Source organism: Callorhinchus milii, unplaced genomic scaffold, assembly GCF_018977255.1.
Source record: "Callorhinchus milii isolate IMCB2004 unplaced genomic scaffold, IMCB_Cmil_1.0 Scaffold20, whole genome shotgun sequence".
In the NCBI taxonomy this organism is placed as follows: domain Eukaryota; kingdom Metazoa; phylum Chordata; class Chondrichthyes; order Chimaeriformes; family Callorhinchidae; genus Callorhinchus; species Callorhinchus milii.
In genome coordinates, this window is record NW_024704761.1 from 2,377,391 (window position 1) to 2,403,257 (window position 25,867).

A 25,867-nucleotide genomic window follows, 5' to 3' on the forward strand; every position below is an offset into this window, starting at 1 on the left:
TGGTGGGGGGAATGGGACCGAAGACATGGTCTGGGAGGAAAGCCTTCAGGTGTGATTTGAAGATGAGTAGCGAGAGGGCAAGACGGAGGAATTGAGGCAGGGAGTCCCAGAGCTTCGTGGGTTATTGGCTGAAAGCACGGCTGCCAACCGGTGGAGCGGAGGGGACGAGGAACACGCAGAAGGCCCAAGCCAGCTGAGCTCAGACGGCAGGTTGCGGAGGGTGGGAGAGCTAGAGAGGTGCCAGGGCATGAAGTTATTTGAAAGCGAGAGTCAAGATCTCGAAATCGATCCGTTCTGCAACAGGGAGCCAGTGGAGCCTGACAAGGACGAGGGTGACCGAGGTATAGATTCTGGTATGGACGAGGACATGGGCAGCAGAGTTTTGAATCATCAGAATCTTTGGGAGCAAATCATTTCCTTGTGTTCCTCCTCAGTTCTGAATGTTGCTTGGACGCACTCCTGCCGTCAACAAAACTGTAGCCTATATAGTCCATCATGATTGCAGTAACCTGCCAGTCCTGGTACCATCCTCGTAAACCTACACTGTACTCTTTCCATCAGTGCTATATCATCTAAATGTAGCAAAACCAGTAACATTTGGGGAGTTGATGAAACCTTCTCAATTACACCTCCTCTACCTTTTGCAAAGCCATGACAGCACAAATGTACTTGTAGAAACCATTTTCTTCCTGGTCAGCCGTGATTTAACGGAATGCTGGAACAGGCTCAAAGGGCTGAAGGACTTACTCCTTTGTTCAATTTGTCCCACTCCTGATATCCTTTTGATTTCTTGTCTTTTTCTCATTGGCTATTTCTTAGTTTTTTTTCTAAGTTGTCTTCGCGATCCTGCTCAGGTCTCTTTCAAGGGTACGGATTCCGGTATGGGTGAGGACTTGGGCAGCAGAGCTTTGAATCATTAGAGTTTTTGAGCAAATTTCCTTGTGCTGTGCGCAATTGGCTGCTGTGTTTCATCCACAAAATATGCAGTCAAATCACTTTACAGTGTATTCTGTGAAGCGCTTTGAAATGTCAAATATGTACGTTGTTGATAAGTGTATTATTTCGTAATAGTTTTATTTATTGCTTATGCAGCCCAGACGTTTCTCAAATAGGGCATCCAGCCCTCAGCAGCCAAAAGGTTGGACCACCCCCCCGCCCCCATTCACAAGGTTACCAATGTTAGTAGAAACTCGTTACCATTGTCACAGGGAGCATCTCTCCAGCACGACATTGCCAATCGCGTTTCAATTAAACAAAAGGCGGGCATGAAGTCATTTTCATTTTTTATTGCATTAACCCAGAGATAGTAAAAAAAATTACATTCCCAATAGTCTGAAGCACGATTTTACCACTGGAAGCTCCCAAGACCCAGACACATGTATTGAATCATCGACATGTAAACTGCCCCAGTAAAACAGCGAGAGAGAGAGCACTTACACCCTCAGCATTGCAGACATTCTGAATCTTTTTTTTTAAAAAAATGGATTTGTAGCAATATTCTAAAAGCAGAACTCACGTTTCTCAGGCTCTCACAGTGCGAAATTCATCACTGGTCCTTACCAACCCAGTGACCTGATGGTGTGTAACAAAAACTTGCATTTATATAGCGTACCTCATGCAGCGTAGCATCCCAGAGTGTAACCACAATTGCTGTTGTAGCTCTGTATCTTCTGTCAGAGAAAAACAGCTATTGCACAATCAAACTCACTGCAAAGAATCCCATAGGCTCCGTACATTCAAGGCAATGTTGGGCTTGCTGTTACACGGTTTACAAGAAGTCACGGAATGTAGGTTCTGATGTGTTAATTTCACCGCAAACAGTTTCTGTCAAATCAACAAATCTGACAGGAAGTTCCAATTTGAGGACATTTTATTGTCACATTATTTCGAAGCACTTTGGCTGAAAACAAAACATCTGTGGGGTTTGCACCTGTGAAAGACAAGACCTAATAGAAAAATACTGCAGCATCTCAGGTAAAAAATATAAGCAGCGACTAATTTCCACATCCGTCCGACCAAAACAGGAATTGGACAAAAGCTGACAATGAGCACGTGCCAAATGTAGTCTCTGGAGCAGACCCTCCTGAGAGTCACAACCAGTGTTATGTTCAGTCTCTTCAATAAATAAATAAATCGACTCTCTCAAACAATTGTGCACCTCTCCAGGCCAGGCACCAACATATCCTGGCTCAGTGGTGGAACCCGCACAACCATGTGTAATTAGTGACAGATAGTCAATCCCCTTGCACAGCTTTACACAGTGAAGTCACTTCTCCCCGATTCTTTCCCGTACAGTCTCTGCACAGCAGCTTAAAACAGTGCAGTGCTGAGATGCAGTGGGGAGGATAACCCCTGGTGTGTGAGGGATACCGACATTTGAGGACAGAAAACCCTGTCTTAACGAGATTGTTTAGTGCCAATTATTTCTACAACAAATTCAACCTTTTAAACATAATTGGATTACCCATACACAGGTAACACCCTGGCAAATAATTTGCCTGCAGGAAGATGAGACAAACATGTCAGTATCTGATGAATAGCCGTAGAGGAATTCATGAGCTTAGAGATTGAAAACCACTAAAATATCACAAGATCTGTAACGGACAACAGTCGAGAGAGGGATTTAACAGAAGACTTGAAACAACAACTAAAACTTCTGGGAGTTATTCGGAACGAGCGAAAGAGTTTCATTTAGTTTTTTTTTAACAAGTTAATTTATTTTAAAATGATTAATAGCAAGCGTTAAATGGTCCAGATTGGAATCCTCGCCTCGCCCACAAAATACCCAATCAATCCACTTTACAGAATATCCTGTGAAGCCCTTTGAGACGTCTCAACGATGTGATAAGGCGCTATATCAAATGCAAGAATTACTATTATTACATTATTAATCTTTGTACTTTTTAAAAACAAACGTCAAGAAGAACAATGTTCACATCGAAACTTTTCGTTTAAAAAAAAAGAAAGTGGAGATAAATTATTCATATGTTTTGTCCCTTTTTTCCCCCATCACAATCAGCAAATCAGCACGAATCCCACATGTTCATGGAAACACACAACATGGCCAAGAAACAGAACCAGAGGATGGATCAAATTCACCTTAAATCTAGAGGCCTCAGTCAGCACATATTAAAAAGCAAAACTTTATAGACATTCAGGTACAAAAATACCTCCCCCCCCCCCCAATAAATAAATAACTTACTCCTTTTGGATATCATAAATGATTGTTTTCACAATTACCCGCAGACAGTGCTGGGAAACGGGCCAACATCTTCTCACAGAAAACGAATTGTTTCACAACACTTTCTGTGCTCGTGACTGTAGATTTAAAGTGAAATAAACCTCATAGGGAATAAGTAAGGTTCTGTGGTGACATCTCTCACTGAATCGGACCAACAGTGCCAGTGCTGGGGGTTTGGGGTGAAGTGTTGTTTGTGTCGTTAAACAAGGAATCTTGAGCAGTGCGGTGGGGATGGGGGGAAGGAGCTAAGTGAGAGAGAGGGAAAAAGTCTCCCATTTCAATACTGTTTTTCCCCCTTCCCTCCCACTGGGACCAACGACAGCCCTACAATCTTCCCAGCTGGTCCAGCCCAGCCTGGGCATCACGTCTGCCGCGAGATGGTTCTTACTCACCATCGGAGATTCCATTCTGTGATTTTAATTAACGGGGAAAGTCGCTTCCTGTTTATGGGCACAACGTGTGAACGCGAGACTGAAGCTGAAATCTGGACCCCAGACATGAACATGCCCCCAGTAATGCTAAGCGCTAAATATATCTTCAGGACTAGCAGTGGACCTTTCTGGTTGGCCAACACAGTAATCATAGAAATTTAGATCAATGTTATTTTGTCGCCACAAAACCAAGAAATATTCAAATCTGGAAACATTTGCTTTGTAGGCCAACCAGAGAGGGTTTGGTTGCTGCCCGGGACACCCCACCTCACCCCACATGTTCTTATATGGTTTAGGACAAAGCATGTCAAGCGACTACCAGGATGGTGGAAGGTGAACGAGATGGACCTTGTTCTTCTTTCGCCAGCAAATTCTTATGTTCTTAACGTGTCAATGTGAACGTCTGTCTCACCCCAATCTCCAAGCGAAGCCCACCCCAGCATAGAAAGCCCCCCCACAATCAGCACAACCCCCCATCTCCTCCCCACCCCAGAGACTGAAGCTTCCCTCCGCAGCCCCCGTCACATTCCATGTCCTTCTACCATCGTTCAAAAACAATTCCCTAAACCATGGAATGATTTAATAGACTCTGAGGGAAAAAGTTCAAGAAGAGAGTTTTTTCCTTTCCACCCTTTCCCTTTCCCCTCAAACACCCTCCTCGCTCGCACGTGTTAAAAGATGTTCCTGTCATTGTAAAAGCCGCAGGAACCCTCATTTTCTTCTCTGGGTCAGGTTTCCTTTCACAAACAGCTGGGAGGCTTTTTCCACCCCCCACCATAAGTAAGGCACTTATTATCTTTGGCCACGTCCAGGTTCCGAGTCAGTCGTCTTTGCCAAACTCAGTCTCTCCTCGCACTGCTCCGGCCAGCGGGGGCCATGGCTAGAACGCGTCTCGCAGCAAATTCACAGCTTCACTGTGTCGCCTTGCGCTCAGCGTTACAGCAATCCGTCGTCCTGGCTGCCCGGGGCTGTCTGGCTGTGCTCGGCCGCCTGGCAGTAGTAAGGGTGGAAGAGTCTCTCGTGGCTGTAGACGCTGGTGGCTCGGTATGTGTGCAGCAGGAGGTGAGGGAAGCGGGAGGTGAAGTAACGCACAAAATCATCGGGGACCGAGCCCAGGCTCTCCTGCACATCCTGCGGCAGCTCCCTGTAGTGATGTTTCTGAGAATCAACAGCAATTAAAAGATCAGCCGGAATTCAGCCAAGCTCACTCACCCACCGTGATCATCGTCACCCAATGTCACCCTCACCGCCCCCCCCACCCCCAACACACACATTTTCTGGTGTGAGCGAGGAGGTGGCGCCCCCTAGCTGTGGTGACAAGTACTTTCAGCAGAGACACAAAGATAGTCATCAAGCAACACACCTGTGCCCTCCCAGACCCTGATCTTTGCCCACCGACCGGGCGATACCGGCTCCTGAAACCGCGGCCCTAAACAGGTGGCTGGACAGGAGCTGGGAGACATGCCCCCCGCACCCCCCACCCGATCCCGCCTACCGCCTCCCGGACTCTCCGAATGTACAGGAACAGGTTTCAAATGTGTTCAGGGAAAGTCGTTACCTTATTTCTCATCGCTCGCAGCAGGTCTCGCACTGAGCTACCTTTGTAGGATCGGAATTTCCGAAGATCTGTGGAAAAAACCCCCAAAGGTTTTTTGAGAACCGGGAGGTGAAGAGAGCGAGACGGAGAGCGAGTGGAGAGAGCGAGACGAGGAGCGAGTGGAGAGAGCGAGACGGAGAGCGAGTGGAGAGAGCGAGGCGCCTTCCAATCCCCAGCACATTTTGCAGCTTGGGTTAACCGCGTGCAAAATGCAGGCAGATGGCCTCAGGTGTGTAATTGACCGATGTAAATGATTGTGGAATCAGAGAATTACTGACTGAAATATCAAATGATAATATTCGTTTCTACAACCCGTCACGTTAGTTTCAACAAATAAAGCTCACGGATTTCGGTAAAGAGTAAGTTATTGGGCTGGGAGTTGGCTGATCTGTTCGGGGGCTTCCCTTGATGACGTGAGACCTCAGGCGAGGGTGGACTGGGAATCAGTCAGGGTGTCCCCAAGTGTGTGTGTAGCAGAGAAACTGCCAGGATAGTGAGAAAAGCAAGATGAGGAGACAGAGACAGGCGGGGGTGGAGGGGGAGGGGAGGGGGTAGGGGGGGTGTTGAGTAGCACAGTGCACCAGGTCGCACCTGTCTGCAGAGGCACCGTGATCTGTTCTTTCCAGTCACCCTGTACCACACTCCGGCCTCCGCGTTCCAGCTCCCTCACCACTGACCCGTCCGGAGGCTCCTTCTCTATCCGGTCGCTGACGTCCTGCAACCATTAACTCACAGGTTACTGCACACATTCCAGCGTTCGTCGGTCAGCCAAACGGATAAACCCCCTCAACGTGGCCGGTTTGCTGAACCAGGCCGGCTTCGTTCACGCGGTGAGAATCCAACACGAATTCAGTGCAGAGCGAGGAACGCGGACGGAGAGACAGGGAAAGCAGAGCCACAGCCAAACCCTAACCCCTGACCCGCAACAAACCAACCTGGAAAAACTGGAGCTGCTTCTCCAGGCTCCAGAAGAAGGGGTGTTTGAGCACGCTCAGTGTGGACGGCCGCCGTGGGGGCTCCACGCTCAGCATCTGCTGTATCAGGTCCCGGGCGATAATGTCATCTGGAAGATGGCGGCAATTCACCCCTCGTAAACCAACAGTAATAACACCGCGTGTACTCAGCGGCCTTCACGTTGGGAGGAGACGTCCCGAGGCGCTGGCAACGAAGGGTTTACACCTGAGCTGGGGGTTGGAACCAGGGAGGGGTGGAGCAGGGAGTGAGGCCGTAGGTGCGGTCGAAGAGGAATGTCTTGAGACTGGCCTTGAAGGAGGCGAGGGAGGTGGCAAGGCGGAGGGGCTCCGAGAAGGATGGAGTTCCAGAGGGAGGGGAACTCAATTCAATTCCATTTCCTGTGGGCAGGGCGCAGGGAGGGGGGGCTCTGGGTTAAAGGAGGGGTCTGCCTTACCGTGGGTGTCCGGCTGCAGGTGCTCGAGGGTGTAGACGCCGAGCAGGATGTTCGCTTGTCGCTGTAAAGCTTTCCCGAATGGGTGGCCGCCCTCAGACACCACGTAATAGAACACACAGCCCGCAGAGAAAATGTCAACCGCACACGTCTGGGGAGAGAGAGAGGAGGGAGAGAGGGGGAGAGAGAGAGAGAACAGAGAAAGGGTGGAGGTCAGCAATTTCCAATCGTTTCTCACACCGAGAACTTGCACCCTTCACGCTGGGCGGCCACTCGGGAGTCATTAACAGTGGCAGAGCCTGACACTGAGCCAGAGGGGTGAAGGAGGGGGAGGCCGGAGGTGACCGTAAGTACGGTCGAAAAGGTAGCTTCTCAGTCGTGATCTAAAAAGAGGGGATGGGGGGGGGGGGGCGAGGGATTGAGGGTTCCAAAGCTTCGAGGCGTAGTGGCTGAAAGCGCGGCCGCCGATGGTGAGGCGGAGGGGTACGAGGGGGAGAATACACATGGTGGAGAAGGTATCTTAAACCGGAGGTGTTCAGCGTAGGCCGCCCACATCCCATCCACCCCAGGCTGGTGAGCTCTGGCCGTACCGGGTTTGCCGGGCAGTCCTCGTTCAGCACCTCGGGGGCGATCCAGCCCTCGGTGCCCGGCACCCCTGAACGGCGGCTGAAGCTGTGCCGACCTGCCGCCAGCTTCTTACACAGCCCGAAGTCAGAGATCAGCGGCTTGGCTCTGCCGTGGGCGTTGGGCATCGAGATCAGGATGTTGTGTGGCTTCAGGTCCCTGTGGACTACAACAGGTTCCGCAATTTACAACAACACTTCACACAATCCGCAAAGGCACTGTTATTCATAACAATAATAATAATCCTTGCATTTGATACAGCAACTTATCACATGGTTGAGGCGTCTCAAAGCTCTTCACCAGGTAGATTGTAAAGTGGATTGACTGTATTTTGTGGGCGCATCACAGCAGCCAATTGCGCACAGCAGCGTCCCACAAAGAGTTGTAGATTGAGTGACCCAGTTTTTTTTGAGAGATTACTACCCCCGGAAAAGCTATCCGCCAATCCACTAACAACTCTACTTATTGTTAGGTAAACAGAGCCATGTGGAAACTTGCCTAAGGTTCCACCCTGCCTGGGAATCGAACCCGGGTTCCCTCGACTGCGAGGCGAGCACGCTAACCACTTTGCTACAGGACTCCACAGGTTGTTAACGTTCTGCCCAGGGCACGGCCCTGTGTCTTACCGATATTGAGCGAGTGCAGATACGCCAGGCCAGACATGGTTTGCTGTAGCAGGGGAATGGGCTCCAGTCCGTGTCGCTCAAAGTCCCGTTGATCAACGTACTGAAATAACAGAGACAGCATCGCGCTCACAGCCTGGTCTCCAAAGCACAGCGTCCAACTCCATCACACAGCGGCCCGCGGGTTTAATAATAATAATAATCCTTCCATTTGATACAGCGCCCTATAGCATCGAGACGTCTCAAAGCATTTCATAGGGATATACTGTAAAGTGGAGCGATTGTATTTTGTGTATGAGTGCGAAAGTTCGTTGTGCACAGCAGCGTCCCACAAACAGTCGTGAATTGAGTGGCCAATCTTATTTGGGGGGTGGGGGGGGGGGGGGATTGTTGTCCAGGACCCCGAGAGTGAAGAGAGTGCGAGAGAGAAACTCCATTCTCTTTTTCAGTGGGATCTTTAACATCCAACTAAACAGGCAGACGGGAACCCTAATTGGTTTAATGTCTCGTTCAAAGGCCGGCACCTCCGGCAATCCAGCGCCCCCACCCAGCGCTGCATTGGAGCGTCAGCTGAGACGAGGTAATTCCAAGTCCCGAAGTGGAGGCTTGAACCCGCATCCTAGAACTTGTCGTTGTTGCTGCTGTTGCCATGTGGGGCTCACCTCCTGCAGCGTGGCGGCACACAACTCAGTGGCGATGTACTGGAACTGCCGGTCCTTCTCGGTGCAGAAATAGCGAATGACGTTGGGGTGCTCGTCGCTCTCGCGCAGCAGGCACACCTCCCGGTCGGCAAAGCTGAAACACTCGGGCAGGATCCGCTTCACCGCCACCGACCGATCATCAAACCTGCCCCTGACACACACACACACACACGCACAGTCACCGGAAAAGTCACGGTGGGTTTACGGTGAAAAAGAACTGGTGTGAGATCAGGAGGGCGGGAGTCTGCAGAAACTTTATACTAAAATCGCGCCCCCACCCATTCGCCCGCTGGCCCCCCCCACCCGCCCCCACTCCCCCAGCACCACACCCTAACCCCGCAGTTAATCCTTGTTGGGGACCCTCAGTGCGAGGAGGTGACGTACTTGAAGACGATGGTGCCTTCAGCTCCGTGGCCCAGTACGTCCTTCGGGTTGAAGGAAATCTTCCCCACGGTCACAATGTTGGAGTCGTCATCTGAGGGAGGAAGAGGAGGATCTGTTACTGTGGGCTTTCCCTGTGCTCCCCGGCAGCTTGGCTTCTGCCCCCAATGGTGCCCCCTGGCTGATTCCCTTCAGTGGTCAACCCTCCTCATCCCCAGACCCCGTCCCCTGATTCCATGCCCCTCCCCTTCAACCACAGCCACTCCCCCTGATTCCAGGCCCCTCCCTCTCCCACGTGGGCTCACCTCCATCCTCCTGCTCGGTGGCTGAGCTGCCGAAGTCGGAGAGGGAGTGGCTGGAGTGGAGCGAATGGTTGGACACGTTGGGGGTGTTGGTGCTGGAACTTTCCGTCCGGGCCCGGGAAGTGTCCAGGAAATGTGTGTCGGGGCCAAGGATCGGAGGGTGGAAGAGGAGCTGTCGCTGCTGCATCAGCTCCAACCGTTCCTCTAACTGCTGCTGCTGCACTGTCTGCCAGAGAGAGAGTGTGAGAGAAAGAGAGTGAAACAGAGAGAGTGTGTGAGAGACTGAGAGAGTGTGCATGAGAGAGAGTGAGAACAAACTGACTGCTGCTGTACTGTCTGCCAGAGAGAGAGGTACCTTGGGGTAGGTGATGACGAAGGCAACCCAGCCGGCCAGCAGGAAGGTGCTGAAGACGATGGTGGCCATGTCCTTCAGCACAGAGTCCACAGCTGCCTGGCGCGGGGCCTGCTGCCGGCCATACGTCTCCTCCAGCTCCCTCAGCAGCTCACAATCTCCAGCCACAGCCTCCATATGTGGGAGAAGCTGTAACACAACAGCCACAAGTCACAGCTCCGCTCACCACTGACACCACAGTCACTGCAACTGCCAACATCGTACGAGGGGAGGGGAGGTGAGGGGAGAGGGGGCGAGTGAGGGAGAGGAGTGGGGGTGAGTGAGGGGAGAGGGGATACGATGGTGAAACAAACCTCCTCAAATCTCTCGTTCTGTGGGTGGGTGGGAATCACAGCGTCCGGAACCTTCTGTAAGTTCTCAGGGAAGTTGTTGAGCATCTTGGTGTGGGCCGCCAGGGGTATTTCATGGTGACCTGCAAACAAAACTCTCTTGTCAGTCCAGGAGTCAACAGTAACGGCTTTCAAACCCCCTAGCACCCACCCTAACCCTAACCTCAGCACAAGATAATCTGGTCACACCTGAAGTACTGTGTTCAGCTGTGGTCAGGCCACACTAGCTGACATTTGACACCAACACAAACTGCAACGACGACTTGCATTTACCTAGCGCTCCCCACGCGCTTCACAGTGGCGGAGCAGGCCCGTAGAGCCGGGGGGAGGAATGGCGGTGGAGGCCAGGACACTGGACTCACTTACCGGAGAGTTTCACGCTGTGATGGGAAGGTGGACTCCCGGAAGGGCAAGGTTTCAGGAGGGCCAGTAACAGCTTGTGTACACGCGCGCGCGTGTGTGTGTGTGTGCGTGTGTGTAATGTAACTGTGAGCGTCCTGCCTTGTGCCGGCACCGGAGGGCGCTCTAACGCCACTCACCGATCAGCAGCCATTGGTTTCTCAGATGGTCCATCGCGTGTTTCACTTCTGGGGTAAACTTGACGTCAGTGCTGGGGGTAATGTCACACTCCCCCCGGTCTCCGATCGTAACCCCTTCCGTCCTCGGGCCTTCCAGCAGGGGGAGCGCGCTGCCCCGGGGCTGCGGAGACGATGGGAAAGCTTCCAAACCCGAACAAATAATAATAACAATAATAATAACAATCCTTGCATTTGATACGGCGCCTCATCACGTCGTTGAGACGTCTCAAAGCGCTTCGCAGGATATACTGTAAAGTGGAGTGGCTGTGTGGACGGGCGAATGCTCTGCTCCCCCCCTCCCTCCCTCGCCACACACACACATAGCTTGGTTGGGTGGGGGGGTGGTGGGAGGGAGGGGGTGAAAGTGCAAGTCCAAACTGGTATCCTTATCGCTTTTTTTGTGATGTTGAAAAAGCTCAAAGCCTCTTGACAATAGTGCTTCTCCCGCACTTTACTGTGTATCCTGTGAAGCGCTTTGAGACGTCTCAGCGACGTGATAAGGCGCTGTATCAAATGTGGGCAGAAATTCTTTTCTTTTCTCTCTTTTTTTTAAAAAACCAAACCCGAGGGGTCTCGGCTGTGTGCCACGAGGGAATAAACTCGAGGCGACACTTACCACCACGGCCACGCCCTCGTGTACCAGCGACGGGGACGCATACAGACTGGTCGAGTATTTGCCCACATACAGCGTCGGCCTGAGGAGCGAGAGCAAGAGACACAGGTTTCATTAAAGAAAATTAAAGGAAAGCTTGCCGGGCAGCGCTCTCAATGGCAAGCTAGGCAGTTTTAGCTGATTAAAGAGCAGTTAGCCCAACGCACACTCTGGGGTCCCCTTGGCAAGAGCCAACCTGCGCCTAATACTTTCTGGAATTAGGTAAGCAGGATGCATCCCTCCAGGGAGAGAAAGAGGGAGAGGGAGAGAGAGAGAGAGAGAGAGAGAGAGAGAGCGCATTCCATTCCAACAATCTATCTCTGGGATTTCCATGTGTAGTTCGGAGGCCTGGAATTCTCAGCTCGGTTTGGAGAACTCTTAAGCAATGGTGATGGGTTTCCACATGTGTTGAGACGCTCGACTGAGCCAAAGAAATTATTGAAGAAAATGGGCTGAATGGCCTCCTCCGAAACTGTTAAAACTCGAGCCTTTGCGCGCGGACTGAGACCTCCCGGGACCGGATGCACTTACATCAGTTTGTGTTTGGTCTCCGTCTCCTTGGGGAAGGGGTATTTCCACTTGGTGATGCGCCCCATCTCCCCGGACATGAAGGTGAGGTAGCGCAGGGTCTCGGTGCCTACGTTGGTGTGCGGAACCTTCCGGAGGCCCTCGCGCTGCCACATGTACACGGCCACCACGGGCGAGACGTAGTTCTGGATCCACAGGATGTCACCCGACTCTTGGTCCACCGTCACCACCAGCCCGTCCCCATTCGACACGAAGTGTAACATCTCTGTAACATTTCATTCAAGTTATACGCAGTGGAGCCTGTGCCCTGCCCACCGCCCAGTGCCCCCCCCCCACTCACCAGCCCGCTCCACCCACCACCCCCTACCCGCCCACCAATCAAGTGGCGTCCTTACTGTATTGCGTGTCCTTGTCGGGCAGGGAGGCCGAGTAATCGAAGTAGGTGGCGTTCCAGCGCAGCTCTCTGTTATTGGTGTCGTACATAGTGATGGTGTACTCTAAAGACAAACACGGTCAGTCTCCGCATCGCAACCCTGCGCACCCCGCCCCCACCAACCCCCACCCCACTCACCCCCTGTGGAGTCAGCTACCTGTGCGGCCGATGTAGAGCAGGGGGGTGGACGGACACATGCTCTCGGCGAAGGCCGCGGTCAGTGTTTGCTGTTTGATGCCGGTCAGCGGGTCCACCACGTACCAGACGTCCTGCTTCTTACCTGCGGATAGAGGAGGGGGAGGGGGTCAGCGACAGGCAACTCCTCATCCAGCTGCTCACTGCCCCCAATTTGTTGTTGGTGTTGTTGTCGTGCATATCGGAGGAGAGGATGCATGTAAAGCTGTGTGCGTGTGGGTGCTAAGGCTGAGTTGGTGGACGGCGGTGTGAGGTGGGGGGTGGGTGAGGGGGAAGGGGGGAGGGGAGGGGAGGCAGACCGGGTGCTCTTACCCATGTACAAGACGCCGTCAGAGCTGCGACACGGTGAGGCCTGCACCAGCTCCGGGATGGTGAACGGCAACTTCTGCCCACAGACAAAATGAAAACACCAGTTACATCTCATACCGTACAGCGACCAGTGTCATCGCAAATCAGCCCCTCCAGCAGCGGCACTCTGCTCCTGGCAACAGTACCCTCTCCCCCTAAACACCTCAACACAATTCTCCCCCCACCCCCCACCCGTCTTCCCGCACCCCCACACTCAAAACCTGCTCTCCCCCGCACTCCTCGATGATCCCAATCGGAAGCTGCTGTGCAGGTGGAGAGCTATTAAACAGACATTGTGACCGTGTGTAACTCACGGTCAGTCCTTCCTTGTTCTTGCCCCCCAGTGTGTACAGGCTGCCGTCATTGGGGTCAGGAAGGAACGCAGGCCTGAGGGAGGAGGAGACAGAAGTTACAATTTACGTCTTCAGAGCAGAAACATATAAGATTAGGAGTCCAGCTTTGGGGGTGAGGGGAGAGGAGGTGGGGCAGAACTCGGGCGGCAGAGCGGAGATTGCACTGGGAAGCAGTGGATGAGCCCTGACACTGAGAACTTACTCTGTCAGATGCATCGGAACCTGAAGCACAGGATCTGAAGCACAAGAGAAAGGAACAGACATTAGACAGAGTAGAACAACAGCAAATTACATCTATACAACACCTTTCACGTTGGGAGGATGTGCCAAGGCGTTGGGACAGTTAAGGGTTTATATCTGAGCTGGGGTTTGGGATCAGGAGGGGTGGAGGGTAGAGGTAGGAGAGTGTCCGAAGGTGCGGTCGAAGAGAAAGATCTTGAGATGGGCAAGGGAAGGAGGCAAGAGAGGGGGTGCGAGACCTAGGGATTGGGGGATGGAGTTCCAGAGGGTGGGGGAAGAAAAGCTGATGGCCTGACTGCTGATGATAGGGCGGGGTGGGAGACATGGAGCAGGCCAGGCCTGTGCCCGCCAAGCGCAGGCTAGTGCCCACCAAGCGGACAGGTCGGTATGGTGGAAACAGGAAAAGAAACAAAATATGGGAGCCACCATTTCCAATCTCATATCAGACCAGTGTCATGGTCCCAGGCAGCTCTGTCTCTCTCTCTCTCTCTCTCTCTCTCTCTCACCTTCTTTCAAAGTCCATTTGATGGAGCCGGTCTGTTTGCTGACGGCATGTAAGCTTCCATCAAGGGTGGAGACAAAGAGAAGGGTCTCAGGGAGCAGCGTGCTGGAACTCCCATAACACTGCAAGAGACAAGCATCACGTTAGTTCATAACAATAATAGTCCTTGCATTTGATATAGTGCCTTGTCACATCGTTGAAAGGTCTCAAAGCTCTTCCACTAATAGCAACCCTTATACAGCCGACGCAGCTGATGCCATATCTGACACCCGCCCGTACTCTCGCTCTCACAGGAAGTCAACTTGTTCTGAGCTGGAAACTGCACGTGGGCGCAGAATGGGACCTGCTGCTTGCAGCTGGCCTGTCCTCACTGCTGATGCTGGCAACGTCAATCACACTCAGAGATGATAGTGCAATGACAGCCCAGCACCTGCAGTGTTTGTTGACAGCCCTCTCATCTCTGTGGGTTCAAGCCCCGCGTTGGGACTCAAGCTCACGGTCTAGGATAAAGTTGTGGGGGACACGGTACTGGGAGCGCCACACTGTCGGAGATGCCGTCCTTCCTAAGAGACGTTAAACCAAGGTCTTGTCTGCCCGTCAGGTGGACAATAAAGGTCCTACAAACCGGCGAATAATCCTACAGTTTGCCTGCCATGTTTGCCTACAAATACACAACCTTACTGCAAGTGTTAGTGAAGCCCTTTGAGGTGTTTCTGAGTTTTAGGCAGTGCATCAAATGCAAGGATTGACAGACAGCAGGACTCAGATAGGAAGCTGTAAGGAGCCTTACAGTAAATAATAATAATCCTTGTATTTGATATAGCGCCTTATCACATCTTCGAGACATCTCAAAGCAATTCACAGAATGCACTGTAATGTGAGTTGACTGTATATTTTTGTGGGAGCAAGAGCAGGTAAGAAGGGATCTGTTTTTATATTAAAAACAGTCTTGCGTCTTCATCTACAGACGGGAGGATTAGAAGAACAGGTCATGGTGACAGTAAAATCTCTCGCTTTGTTTGCAATGTACAAAGGTGTTATCAGCACACGTTAATCTGGACTCTAGACTGAAGGCAGTGAGTGAGATAGTCAGCGATGGTTACAGAGGGGCTGACCTAAACCCTTCAATGTTCAGTGGGATGTAAAACTTTACAACACACCCTCATCGTTGTTTTAATAAGTAATTCTCCAGCAATTGGGTTAATTTAAGAGACATCACCGCTCTCCCTCTCTTCTCCCCCCAGTGCCCCCCACCATCGGCAAGTGCTCTTTGTTAAACGGCTGGATGATTGTAAAGTAGGAAGTGGTCTTAAAAGATCCGTTGAAAATTTGAGAACAGATTATCAGAACAGACCACTGAACAAACTGTTGCTGAAAGAGATTCTGTGGTATTGGTCAGTGTCGAAACTTTATTCGTTTTCTGTCTCTCCCCCCACCTCCCCCCAAAAAATTAACAGGAAGGTTTTTAAAAAAGGGCTCAGGAACCAACCACCATTCCAGAGGGGGTTATATGTGCAGTAAAATGGTTCTAATGCTGAACTAGCATAACTAGCTGCCTTGTCAACAGGTGCCAGACCTTGGGGGAGAGAGAGAGAGAAACTTCAGTTTGCAGCTGTGCTTTGCACATCTCTTCCTGACCACTGACCCTGCTTCAACATTCCTTGCGAATCGATATAGAGCATCATCATAATAATCATAATCCTTGCATTTGATAGAGCGCCTTATCACGTCTTCGCGACGTCTCAAAGGGCTTCGCAGAAGCAATGCGATGAGTAACCAACTTAAACATGGGGTAGTCGCTGATTTTGAATGAGGGCAGATTATAGGTTGGCAAGTGTCTGAATGCAGGTTTATGTTTAACGTAGTGGTAGACACTTCATGTTCCCTGGTGCTGCAGAGTTGGCAGCACCATTGAGTCAGTCACACAGCTCAGACGATGGCAGCGCCACTCCCAGTCACTTCTGCTGGTGAAATTGCTGCCAATTGGATTCAACCTGTGTGAGACAAACGGCTGTACTTCATTTGACGGCATTAAACCTGTCTCACACAGTGACGTGTGCATCAGAAATTTAGCCTTCAGACATTTCGGCACCAGATAACTGGGCACCCTGGGTTTAAGTAACCGTGTTGGCGGACGGGAAGGGGAATGGCTGGAGGGAGCCGGGGAGCAGAGGCTGGATGCTTCCCCACAGGAAACACGAGAAGGCCGTTCACCTGAAAAAACAGGCGCTTTTCAAACAGGGCAAATTTAACACACAGAAAACAAAACCCAGCAAATCCACTGAGATGCTATCTGTAACGGGTCATCCTCTCAGCAAAGGAACTTTGTATTCCAAATGGATCTTTTGTCCGTCCATCGCCCCCCACAACTCATAAGAGCTCACACATATACACACACACAGACAAGAATCCCCCCCACCCCACCAACCCCAATGGTCCAACATCCAACCAAACCATCAGATAAAATCAGATGTGTAGCGCACACAGTGCATGAAGACACTGCCAGCGTAGCCTTGTTTTTAACCACAAGAGCGAGAAACAGAGGTGTAAAAACTACAGCAGTTCGTGGAAATGAAGAGAGGATCAGTTGGTGGGGGACAGGGACAGACAACCCCGTGCTAACAGCAGTGTGGGAAACTACCTGCTGTTCAAGAATACCACCAAGTGCAAGGCAGCAAACCGGCACAGCTGCTCCCCTCTGCCCTCAGCAATGGAACATGCAGGTTAGGCAGCTCAGTGGAGAGGCACATGGAACACAGACAGGAGACAGCGCCCAATCTCAAACAAGCGGCTTACAGAGGGAGCCTTTGATCGCCGGACCTTGACATTATACAGCGAGAGCAAGTAACCTTTAGTCCAAGTAGGGGGCATCGAGTTGAGATCACCACCGTAATCATAAAGGGTAAAGTATGGGTATTGTATTGATGCAGGTCAGTGCGTGGGTGACTGGGAGAGACAACATAGGGCAGGCGGGAAGGGAATTAAAGCTGGTGAATTAAGAGCACAACAAATCTTCAGAGAGAAAACTCTAAACCAGAATGGAATCTGCCACATCTCTCGGACACCCAACCAACATTTGCCAAGAAATAAATATCCTCGGTTGTGATCAAACGCATGAGCTGGATCCTAACCAACCTTCAACACAAATCAAAGATATCTAAGGCACATGGTTGGTTCTGCATGTTTACAATCTATGAATTTATGATAATAAGCATTTCAAATGTGATCAACATTACTGAGTCTAGTCAAAGCCCACAAACAGCCTCAGTCACTCAAGTCCTCGATGCTCGAATTTCGTATGAAATCCCCCCACACCCAGGCTTTCTGAAGAGGTTGGGAGGCTCTTGGTGAAGATAGCATTGGATTGACAGTACTGGGCGTAGCAAAACAGAATAATTGAAGGGTACATTTCATGCTTGTATCAGAATTCTGTATCTCTGCCCTCCACCTGCCTCAGGGATTTGCCAAGAACAGGCTATGCTGGAATGTCATTATTGCCTTCCCCGGCTGTGCTGCAATTCGAGTAATGCCCCCTCGCTTACTCTGTCCCCTCCACCAACAGCAGCCCATCCTCTGGCATTAATCTTCTGGAAACATTTCCTTCGCTCCTCTCTCCCTCCACTGCTCCCTTTCTCTCCCCCCACCCACACTTCTCTCACCCTTTTCCTGCCTTCAAAAACCTCGACACAACCTGTTTAAATGCACATTTGCTGAACATTTTTAAACCTCTCACCCCCGACCCTGGGTGACTGTACTCCAGTTTTATCAAGCACTTTGGGGCCTCCTTTTACATGAAAGGCTCTGTTGTAATTGCTGTTGTAATTAAACCCCCCAAAGAACTTGTTAATTTTGTAAAATTTAAAAGCAACTGCTCGGGGCAACCTTAGGGACTGAATAGTGTCATAATGACCAGACACAGACTACAGAACACAGCCACAAGCTCAGATCACCTCAAATATTCTCTCACTGCATGGAAAACATTTCCTCTAGCTGTTAAGCTTCACTGAACACTAAACACACGCTAACGAATACCCTTTAATCATAGCCTTTAGAGATTCTCTCCACTTAGCCTGAGCGCTAATTACAACTGCTGGGCCTGAGAAGGTCTAATGAGCAGACCTGTGCTCCTTGACAACCCTAAAAATAGCTTCAACTTAAGGAATACTGGACGGGCTGGAGGCAGGCTCAGGTTGACCAGGCACCACTGCTTTAATAAGGTGCACGAGGGAGTTACACACCGCTGGCTCAATCCCCAGTTAGCCACGTCCCTGACAATGGAGGGTGAGAGCTTCCAGATAGTAAGGCTGTGTAACCTCAGACCACCAGCCACTGCCACCGATTAAAAAGAACGGCCTTTTTTAAATGAGAAGCGTATGAGCTCTTGTGGGTATATTTAGAAAGTAGACATATCTAATTGAGGAGTTACTCCTCCGTCTTAGCCATCAACTGAGCGAGAGACAATTTGTCGTGTTTCTGTTCTGCTCTGTGAAACACTGTCCGGCTGGAGGTGAAGAGAACAAGCAGCTTCAGGCCACTGAAGACCAGTATGCAAAGCAGGGGCCTGCAGGAGGATTTATTAGACAATATTATTTGTTAGGTTGTCGCTGGCATGATTGCAGTGGTTCCCCAACCAACTGACCAACCGAGACAAACAGAAGGTGTGCGTGCGTTCCTTCATACTGGGCATGCTTCAGGCCCAGCTTCTCACCTCAATCCAGCCGACGACTGCTTGTGGGACACTGCTGTGCGCAATTGGCTGCCGCGTTTCGCCCACATACGTACAGTGAATTCACTTTGCAGCATATTCTGTGAAGCGCTTTGAGACGTCTCGAAGACGTGAAAAGCGCTATATGCCAAATGCGAGGATTAGTACTTATATTCCGACGCTTCAAGAGGGGACGTCAGGCAATTCAGGCTCCCCTCTACAAGCAGAACTCAAGACAGATCACAAGAACTATCGATCCTGACAATCACTGAAGCCCAACTGCAGCAAAAGGGTCCACCGGCCGCGTTACAAGTACTGATAATCATTGCTGCGCTCTGATCCAGGTCCTCAGTAGTTTCCCGGGAAAAGGGGGGCGACATTCTCAATGTCCCTCAAAGTGAGGCAATGCGGACCCTCTGCCTGTGGTACACCTTAGGCGGGTTATAGCGTGGGCGAGCTGGATCAAGCGAAGTGTTTCACGGTTAGTAAAAATCACAGCTCGCGGGGTGGGACCTTCACCGGACACCTGGACGAGGGCGGGCAGCAGCCACGACAGACTGCAACTTATAATAAGCGCCCGTCACGTCAGGGAGGACATCTCACGGCGCTGACGGAACTGCGGGTCGGCGTCTCCCCCCGCAGGACGGGCGCCTCCGATAAAAGCGGGGCTCACCCCCCACCAACCCCCCCCCAGCGCGGCGGTGCAGCGCAGCGCTGCGTCCAACCCGGGCTGCGAGCCCGACCTCCCGGACGAGGGTCTTGGACACACGACCGCAACCGAGCTGGCCAGACGCTGACCGGAAGGGGTAAAAGATGGGCTGATATATTGCGGAGGTTGAAGCGCCGGGAGTGGGGGTGGGGTCCGGCCGCATGTCCAGCCATCGGTCCCTCCTGGGGGAGGGGGTGGTGGTGGTGGGGTGGGGGGTCCCCTCCGTCCACTCCGAAGAGCGTTTCCAGCGGAATCTTTTTTTTTAATAAAAAAAATATGCTTTTTTTTCGGTGAAGAAGAAGAAGAAAAAAAAATCACATTCCCAACAGATAAATCACACGTTGGGGGTTATGTTGGGGATCCTTTTCTCTCCCAATATTTTCTAATTGCGATCCTGGACCGGTCACGGATTGTGCTTCAGAGACCCGGTGCAGCGAAGCTCCTCCGCCTCCCTCTTGGGGTGGGGGGTGAGGGAGGTGGGGGGTGAGGGGGGGGTCAGCTCCGTACTGGACCCCGGGGCGGTGAGAACTCCAGGCCCCGTTGCCTTAGTAACCGCGCGCGGCCTAGCGCTGGGAGGTGAAGCCTGGGATTTTCCTGGCCGAGGCCGCGCGGGGGGCGGGAGCACGGGAGCGGGGGGGGGGGGGGGGGTGGTCGGGTCGGGTCGGGGTGGGGTGGGGGGGGGTGGAGAGAGGGACGGGTTCACACTCACCTTGCCCGGGAGGCTGCAGAGCGCGGCGGCCAGCGAGACCAGCAGGAAGCCGGTGAGGAGCAGCGAGTCCCCGGGAGGCCTCGACATGACGAACCAACCGCGGCCGCACTGCCGGCGCCGCGACGGGGAAGCGCAGGGGGAGGGAGGGAGGGAGGGGGCGGGGAGGGGGAGGGGGGCAAGAGAGAGACGCCCCTCCCTCCCTCCCTCCCTCCCAGCTATAGGCCCCACAGGGCGGTCAGGCATTTACATACGTTTTTGTAGCCCAAAAGTCGACCCCCCCACCCCCAAAGTAGCCCAACGTTAATAGCCCAAAGTCTGAGGAGGATTTCTCTCTCTTTTTTTTTAAAATAGCTGCTGCCAGGACACAGAGAGGAGGAGGAAGAGGAGGAGAGGAGGAGGAAGATACAGACAACAACAACAACAACAACAACGCCCCCCCCCCACCACCCACCCAAGTTAAGTCGGTTGGAACTCCGACCGACCTTGGGAGGTGGAACGGAGAAGGCGACGACCACGGCCGCAAGCGAATTACGCTTGTACGTGCGCCTTTCGCGTCGGGAGGACGTCCCGAGGGGCTGGGGTGGACGTCCCGAGGGGCTGGGGTGGACGTCCCGAGGGGCTGGGGTGGAAGTCCCGAGGGGCTGGGGTGGAAGTCCCGAGGGGCTGGGGTGGAAGTCCCGAGGGGCTGGGGTGGAAGTCCCGAGGGGCTGGGGTGGACGTCCCGAGGGGCTGGGGTGGAAGTCCCGAGGGGCTGGGGTGGACGTCCCGAGGGGCTGGGGTGGAAGTCCCGAGGGGCTGGGTGGACGTCCCGAGGGGCTGGGGTGGAAGTTCCGAGGGGCTGGGGTGGAAGCGTGTTGGGCGGAGGTGGAGGAGATAGTGGTTCGGAGCACCCGCCTCGCAAGTGAGAGGACCCGGGTTCAATTCCCGGGCGGGGCGGAAGGTGGGGCACGTTTCCTTACGCCACGTGCCTCTGTTTACCCAGCGGTAAGTAGGAACCCGGTTGGCGGATCGCTTTCCCGGGGTGGGTGGGGGTGGGGTGTAATAATCTCTTTTTTTTAAAAAACAAACAAAATGTGGTCACTCAATCCACGACGGCGTGTGGCTCGGTGCTGCACGCAATTACCAAATGCAAAAGGAATATTATTATTATTATTATAATGATATTTTAAGGGCGAGCGGGTATCAAGGAGGAAGACATACACAATTGGTGCAGTTTGCAAAAGGGGCATGGAGTTAGCTGGTGTCGGAGAAGAAAGGGGGAGTGGGGTGAGGGGTGGAGGTGGGGTTGGGGGGGTGAGAGAGAGAAGGTGGGGGGGGGGAGAGAGAGAGGGTTGGGGGTGGGGTGATGGGTGGAGGTGGGGTTGGGGGGGGAGAGAGAAGGTAGGGGGGAGAGAGGGGGTTGGGGGGTGGGGTGATGGGTGGAGGTGGGGTTGGGGGGGGAGAGAGAAGGTAGGGGGGGAGAGAGGGGGTTGGGGGGTGGGGTGATGGGTGGAGGTGGGGTTGGGGGGGGGGGAGAGAGAGAAGGTGGGGGGGGGGGAGAGAGAGGGTTGGGGGGTGGGGTGATGGGTGGAGGCAGAGGCGAGATGGACTGACTGCTAGACCGGAAGGACCATGCTGCCTGCTCCCGGAAGTGCGTCACGGTGAAAGCGCCCTATACCTGACACTGGGGGATCGTTCATGAAGACGCCGAGACCGCAACTGTATCCAAAGGTACCCATCCGTCCATCCCACCCATCCATCTCCATCCCTGTCCTCGGGCAGGTTTCCGAGTCCCCCTCTGCCCACCTGCACCTTGTCAATCACCTTTCCTGTTCGGAAAATGCAGGTATCAGCCCAGGCGCCTCGTTAAACCGTTTCAAACAGGGTTTGGCCCACCAGACCAGAGTAATGTCTTGATCACCTCTTGAAAAGTTGCATTTTTTTTTCCCCATCTGCTGCACCTGTTCGTTGATTTTTTGTGTTTCATTGATTCGCAGGATCATAAATCTTTTAAGTGTTAAGAGCAACATGGTTTTGATAAAAGGAGCCGAAAGGGAGCAGCCTGATCTCCCCACATGGAACCTCGTGGCCCACTTGACTCAAACGGAGCAGCAAAGGCCTCAGCAAAGGTGAGTGAGGGAACCCTCCTTTTTTGGGGGGACTCGGAATGTAAGCTTTTTTTTTTTATTTGCTCCATTCTTGAAATATCTCAAGCAAAACCTGCAGTGTTTAAATTGATTACGTTTAAAATGTAAATCAATCGTCATTTAAATTGATCAGACTGCGCCCCGCCCACCAAATGCACAGTCAGCCCGCTTTACAGTATATTCTGTGCTTTGAGACGCTGTGTCAAATGCAAAGACTATTATTATTTCAAATGTTCCAGGTGACAGACCGTGGAGGCTATATTTTGTTATCGCCCTTCACTGCCACCGCAATTCTAATAATTAAAATTTAGACGATTCGTCTTTAATTGGGTACGGACATGATTGGAATATGATGATTTTCATTGCGTGTTAGACTTCTGAAGCTCATGAAGTAAAAGTTCAAATCTGATTCCAGTCGGGTGACGTGTAGTGATGAGCCCTGACCGAGGGAACACCACGCCATCAGTAACATTTATTTCATCCTTTTGTTCCCTTCCAGTCAAAACCTTTTGAAATGTAGAACCTGCCAAAGGATGAATTGACGATGAATGCAGGACCTCATGTCGAAGGAGAATGGCAGTCAGGTAACTAAATGTAACTTTTCTCTAACTGGGTATAGACACGACTGGAATATGATGATTTTCTTAGCGTGTTAGACTTCTGAAGCTCATGAGGTTAAGTTCTAATCTGATTCCAGTCGGGTGACTTGTATGTAGTACAGGAATGAGCGCTGGCCGCAGGAACATCACACCATCAGTAACATTTTATCCTTTTATCTCCTTCTAGTCAAAACCATTTGAAATGTAGAACCTGCCCAGAGACTGATGGTGATTGCAAGACGTCATGGGAGTAGGAAAATGGCAGTCAGGTAAACTAAATGTAAAGTGAGGCAGGGAAACAATCCTAGAAAGTAACAAAAATATATTTTTCAAAGTTCGGTCACTCACCTATAGTTTAAAACCTGTTCCAAGCGAAATCCCCTTCAGTAGACAACTAATCATCAGCTCACTGATTCTCCTAAGAATATTCCTCCTGCTCGTTTCAAATATGTTGACTTTTGGACTGATGTTTGAGACAAAAGTGTGTGTTTAGACTTCTGATCAGAAATTAAGTTAATCACATCTGTGAAACTGAGCATGAAATGTAACACATGTACACTAGTCTAATCTCTTTACCCTCTTCAGATCCCAGGTGAAGTGCTGTAGTCCCAAGAACAGGCAATACAATTGGAAGGATGTGGTCTTCAAATCCAATTTTTAGGCCACTGTCAGAAATTCTTTTTGTAACTCAATATTCTTTATGCAAGGAGCAACCAGATGTGGAACTGAAAGAGAGTACACTGCATCTTCTGTTATGACTTCAGTGTAATTGATGCCGTTTTTTGGTGTAAGGAGTGCTTTTCCAAGTTGAGCACCCGCTTCAGTGCTTATCGCAATGTACTCAATTCACCTTTATCAAAATGATTTTAAAAACTGATATGTTGATACTTGATGCAAACTCTTCTGTGGGGGGGAGATTGACTTGAGTCCAAAAGCAAATGCCTCTGCATTTAAATGCAAATTCATTTGAGTTTGCATCTCCACTTCATCAAGTGGAATCCAAATGAAATGAGCGACTTCATGGTTTCCATACACAAGTGGAGTCCGAATGATCCTCGGCAAGTCCAAACGAATACAGCCCTCGTTCCTCGGTAACCTGCTGCCCATATCTTTTGTGGACAGTCAGTCTTTCCACACAATCTGGCTATCAAATACGACGGTCAAACCATTTATGCAGACGTTAACTGAACGCTACCAGTCACTGCACAAAAATATTCAACTGTGCCCAATCCGTGTGTCGATTAACTGCTGATATCTGATCGAACAGACCAGCGTGCTTTCGCTGTTACTGGGCATGTGGTAATGGACTACACCTTGAAATCCGTTCTGCTTGAATGTAGGCGGATACCAGGCCATCACACATTCACCAGTACTATGAGGAAATCACCGAATCCTTTTTTATTGGCAATAAGATTACCACTATTGTTACTGACAGCGCAACCAATATGGTGGCCGCCTTCAGTCTGCCTGGGTTTATTGCCACACTGGTTAACAACGACAAGAATGGCTTGGGAGCCTCCGATATTGATTCTGAGGCTGATGCTAAGGTTCAGCCCACCTCAAACACACCAACCAGTGACAAACTGATGGAGAACATGCCAGCTCACCAGCGGTGTTTTAATCAAGCTCTGCATCTGATTCTTAATGAAGCCAGATGGAATAGGCAAATCATTACCAAAATTTCTGCAATCGTCTCTCATATCAGAAAATCTGCTATGCTACTGCTATTCTGGAGAAACACCTATACAAGCCCAAATGGTTCTCGATCCTAAGTTTAAACTGCGATGGTGTGCTTAACCAGAAAGGCCCTGAAACAAGACCTGGTCCGAGCATTATCATAACCACGAAAAGGCGACGCACCTGCAAATAGCACAGGTCCTCCAGTGATATGGAGGCTGAAACCCGCACTAGATTAAACCGAAGTAGACGAATACCTATGGGAGGCTGCTCTGCCTTTTGCAGCTGACCCGTTCAACTACTGGAGAGACAACCAGCTGGGGTTCCCTCGTTTGCTGCTGTAAGCAAGATATTATTTGTGTGTACCCTCTTCATCCAGTGCTGTAGAAAGAGTTTTCAGTTATTGCAGGGAAGATATTTAATCCAGAAAGAGCCCAAATCACTGACGAGAATTTTGGTATGCAACTTTTTATTAAATGCAGTGAGTTTTGTGTGTGAACTTGTGATAATTTTGACAGGTTTTGACTCTTGTATTGACTTTTACGTGTAAAGATGTGGATTGTAAATGCTCTTTTAAGTGCTGCATTTTTTCTGCCTGAATAGAAAATGCCACATGGGCATCCAGGACATTGGTAAATACATTTGAATTTGCATGTGTACATTTACAGGATACGTGCATTTGCATTCAAAATACATTTGCCTACATTTGAGGCCAAGTCTGGTCTCGATCCTATTCACCCATGTTAAACTTTATAAGAAATGTCAAAATAAAGTGTGTCATTCTTGGTCTTTCATTAGGTTGAACAAAATAAAACAATATCTGAATCAAGCTCTGCTCTAAACTGGTCTATTTAATTACTGTAAGCAATCTTGCAGGAGTACTCTTAGCAGAAGTATGCCAGAGTTCCTTGCAGGAATACACATACATGGGGGTGGGAGGACATAAGGTGAGGAAAGGATTGACCTTGGGCTCTCTGATGCGAGCTCAATGGCTTTATGAACTCATTGGTGCCACAACTTCAACTCACTCAAAAGAACAACTCCTTGAGCAAGGGAAATGGAACACCACAAGCCTGCTTGTTGGGAACTCAGTTTAGTAGCCAGACTAAACATTCTGTACACAGATAAAATGATCCTTCTGTGGGTTCCCTTTCTCTTCCCAGCTGTTATTTGCACATTGCACCCAATTTACAGAGACACAAAAGTAGCTGTACAACAGTCCACACGTGTTGTGAGAGGAGGAATTTTATTAAATAAAACATTGCAAGCTAGTCCTTCACAGAATGTTAATGTGATAATGTGAAGTACGAAAGAACATAATTTATAAGAATCTTTTTAATTATGATTATGCATAGTGCATTTAGTCCTTGGACTCGATTCATTATTGCACACTTAATACAGGCCACAGGTAGGACCTGACTACAACAAGACATGCAACATTTTTTTGGCAGGCAAATATTGCCCACA

General features: G+C 50.8%; 1 protein-coding gene and 1 long non-coding RNA gene across 2 annotated transcripts; one reads left to right on the forward strand and one right to left on the reverse strand.

Moving 5' to 3' along the window:
• Nucleotides 1–1,273: 1,273 nt before the first annotated feature.
• LOC103175740 (serine/threonine-protein kinase/endoribonuclease IRE1) lies at nt 1,274–20,085 on the reverse strand. The gene is made up of 22 exons (XM_042342559.1): nt 19,999–20,085; nt 13,880–13,997; nt 13,336–13,369; nt 13,095–13,167; nt 12,745–12,817; nt 12,395–12,517; nt 12,200–12,301; nt 11,808–12,069; nt 11,241–11,319; nt 10,586–10,745; nt 10,011–10,129; nt 9,661–9,846; nt 9,309–9,531; nt 9,007–9,097; nt 8,584–8,773; nt 7,925–8,024; nt 7,265–7,464; nt 6,678–6,825; nt 6,205–6,332; nt 5,861–5,984; nt 5,231–5,298; nt 1,274–4,830 (listed from the first exon to the last, which is right to left on the reverse strand). The coding sequence occupies exons 1-22, from the start codon at nt 20,083–20,085 to the stop codon at nt 4,609–4,611; spliced, it is 2,910 nt and encodes a 969-aa protein (XP_042198493.1). The 3' UTR covers nt 1,274–4,608.
• Nucleotides 20,086–21,534: 1,449 nt separating this feature from the next.
• Nucleotides 21,535–25,227, forward strand: LOC103175624. The gene is made up of 5 exons (XR_487516.2): nt 21,535–21,708; nt 21,975–22,106; nt 22,624–22,708; nt 22,911–22,992; nt 23,309–25,227. It is a non-coding gene; the product is annotated as an uncharacterized LOC103175624 (long non-coding RNA).
• The last annotated feature ends 640 nt before the right edge of the window (nt 25,228–25,867 follow it).

What these genes read in the sequence shown, in the direction of transcription:
- LOC103175740 (XM_042342559.1), bottom strand. Translation starts at nt 20,085, where the DNA reads ATGTCGAGGCCTCCCGGGGACTCGCTGCTCCTCACCGGCTTCCTGCTG. An exon ending in AAACCAATGGCTGCTGATCG is followed by an intron (nt 10,130 to 10,585) that starts GTGAGTGGCGTT and finishes TTTTGTTTGCAG; the next exon opens with GTCACCATGAAATACCCCTG. An exon ending in TGCGAGCGATGAGAAATAAG is followed by an intron (nt 4,831 to 5,230) that starts GTAACGACTTTC and finishes GTTGATTCTCAG; the next exon opens with AAACATCACTACAGGGAGCT.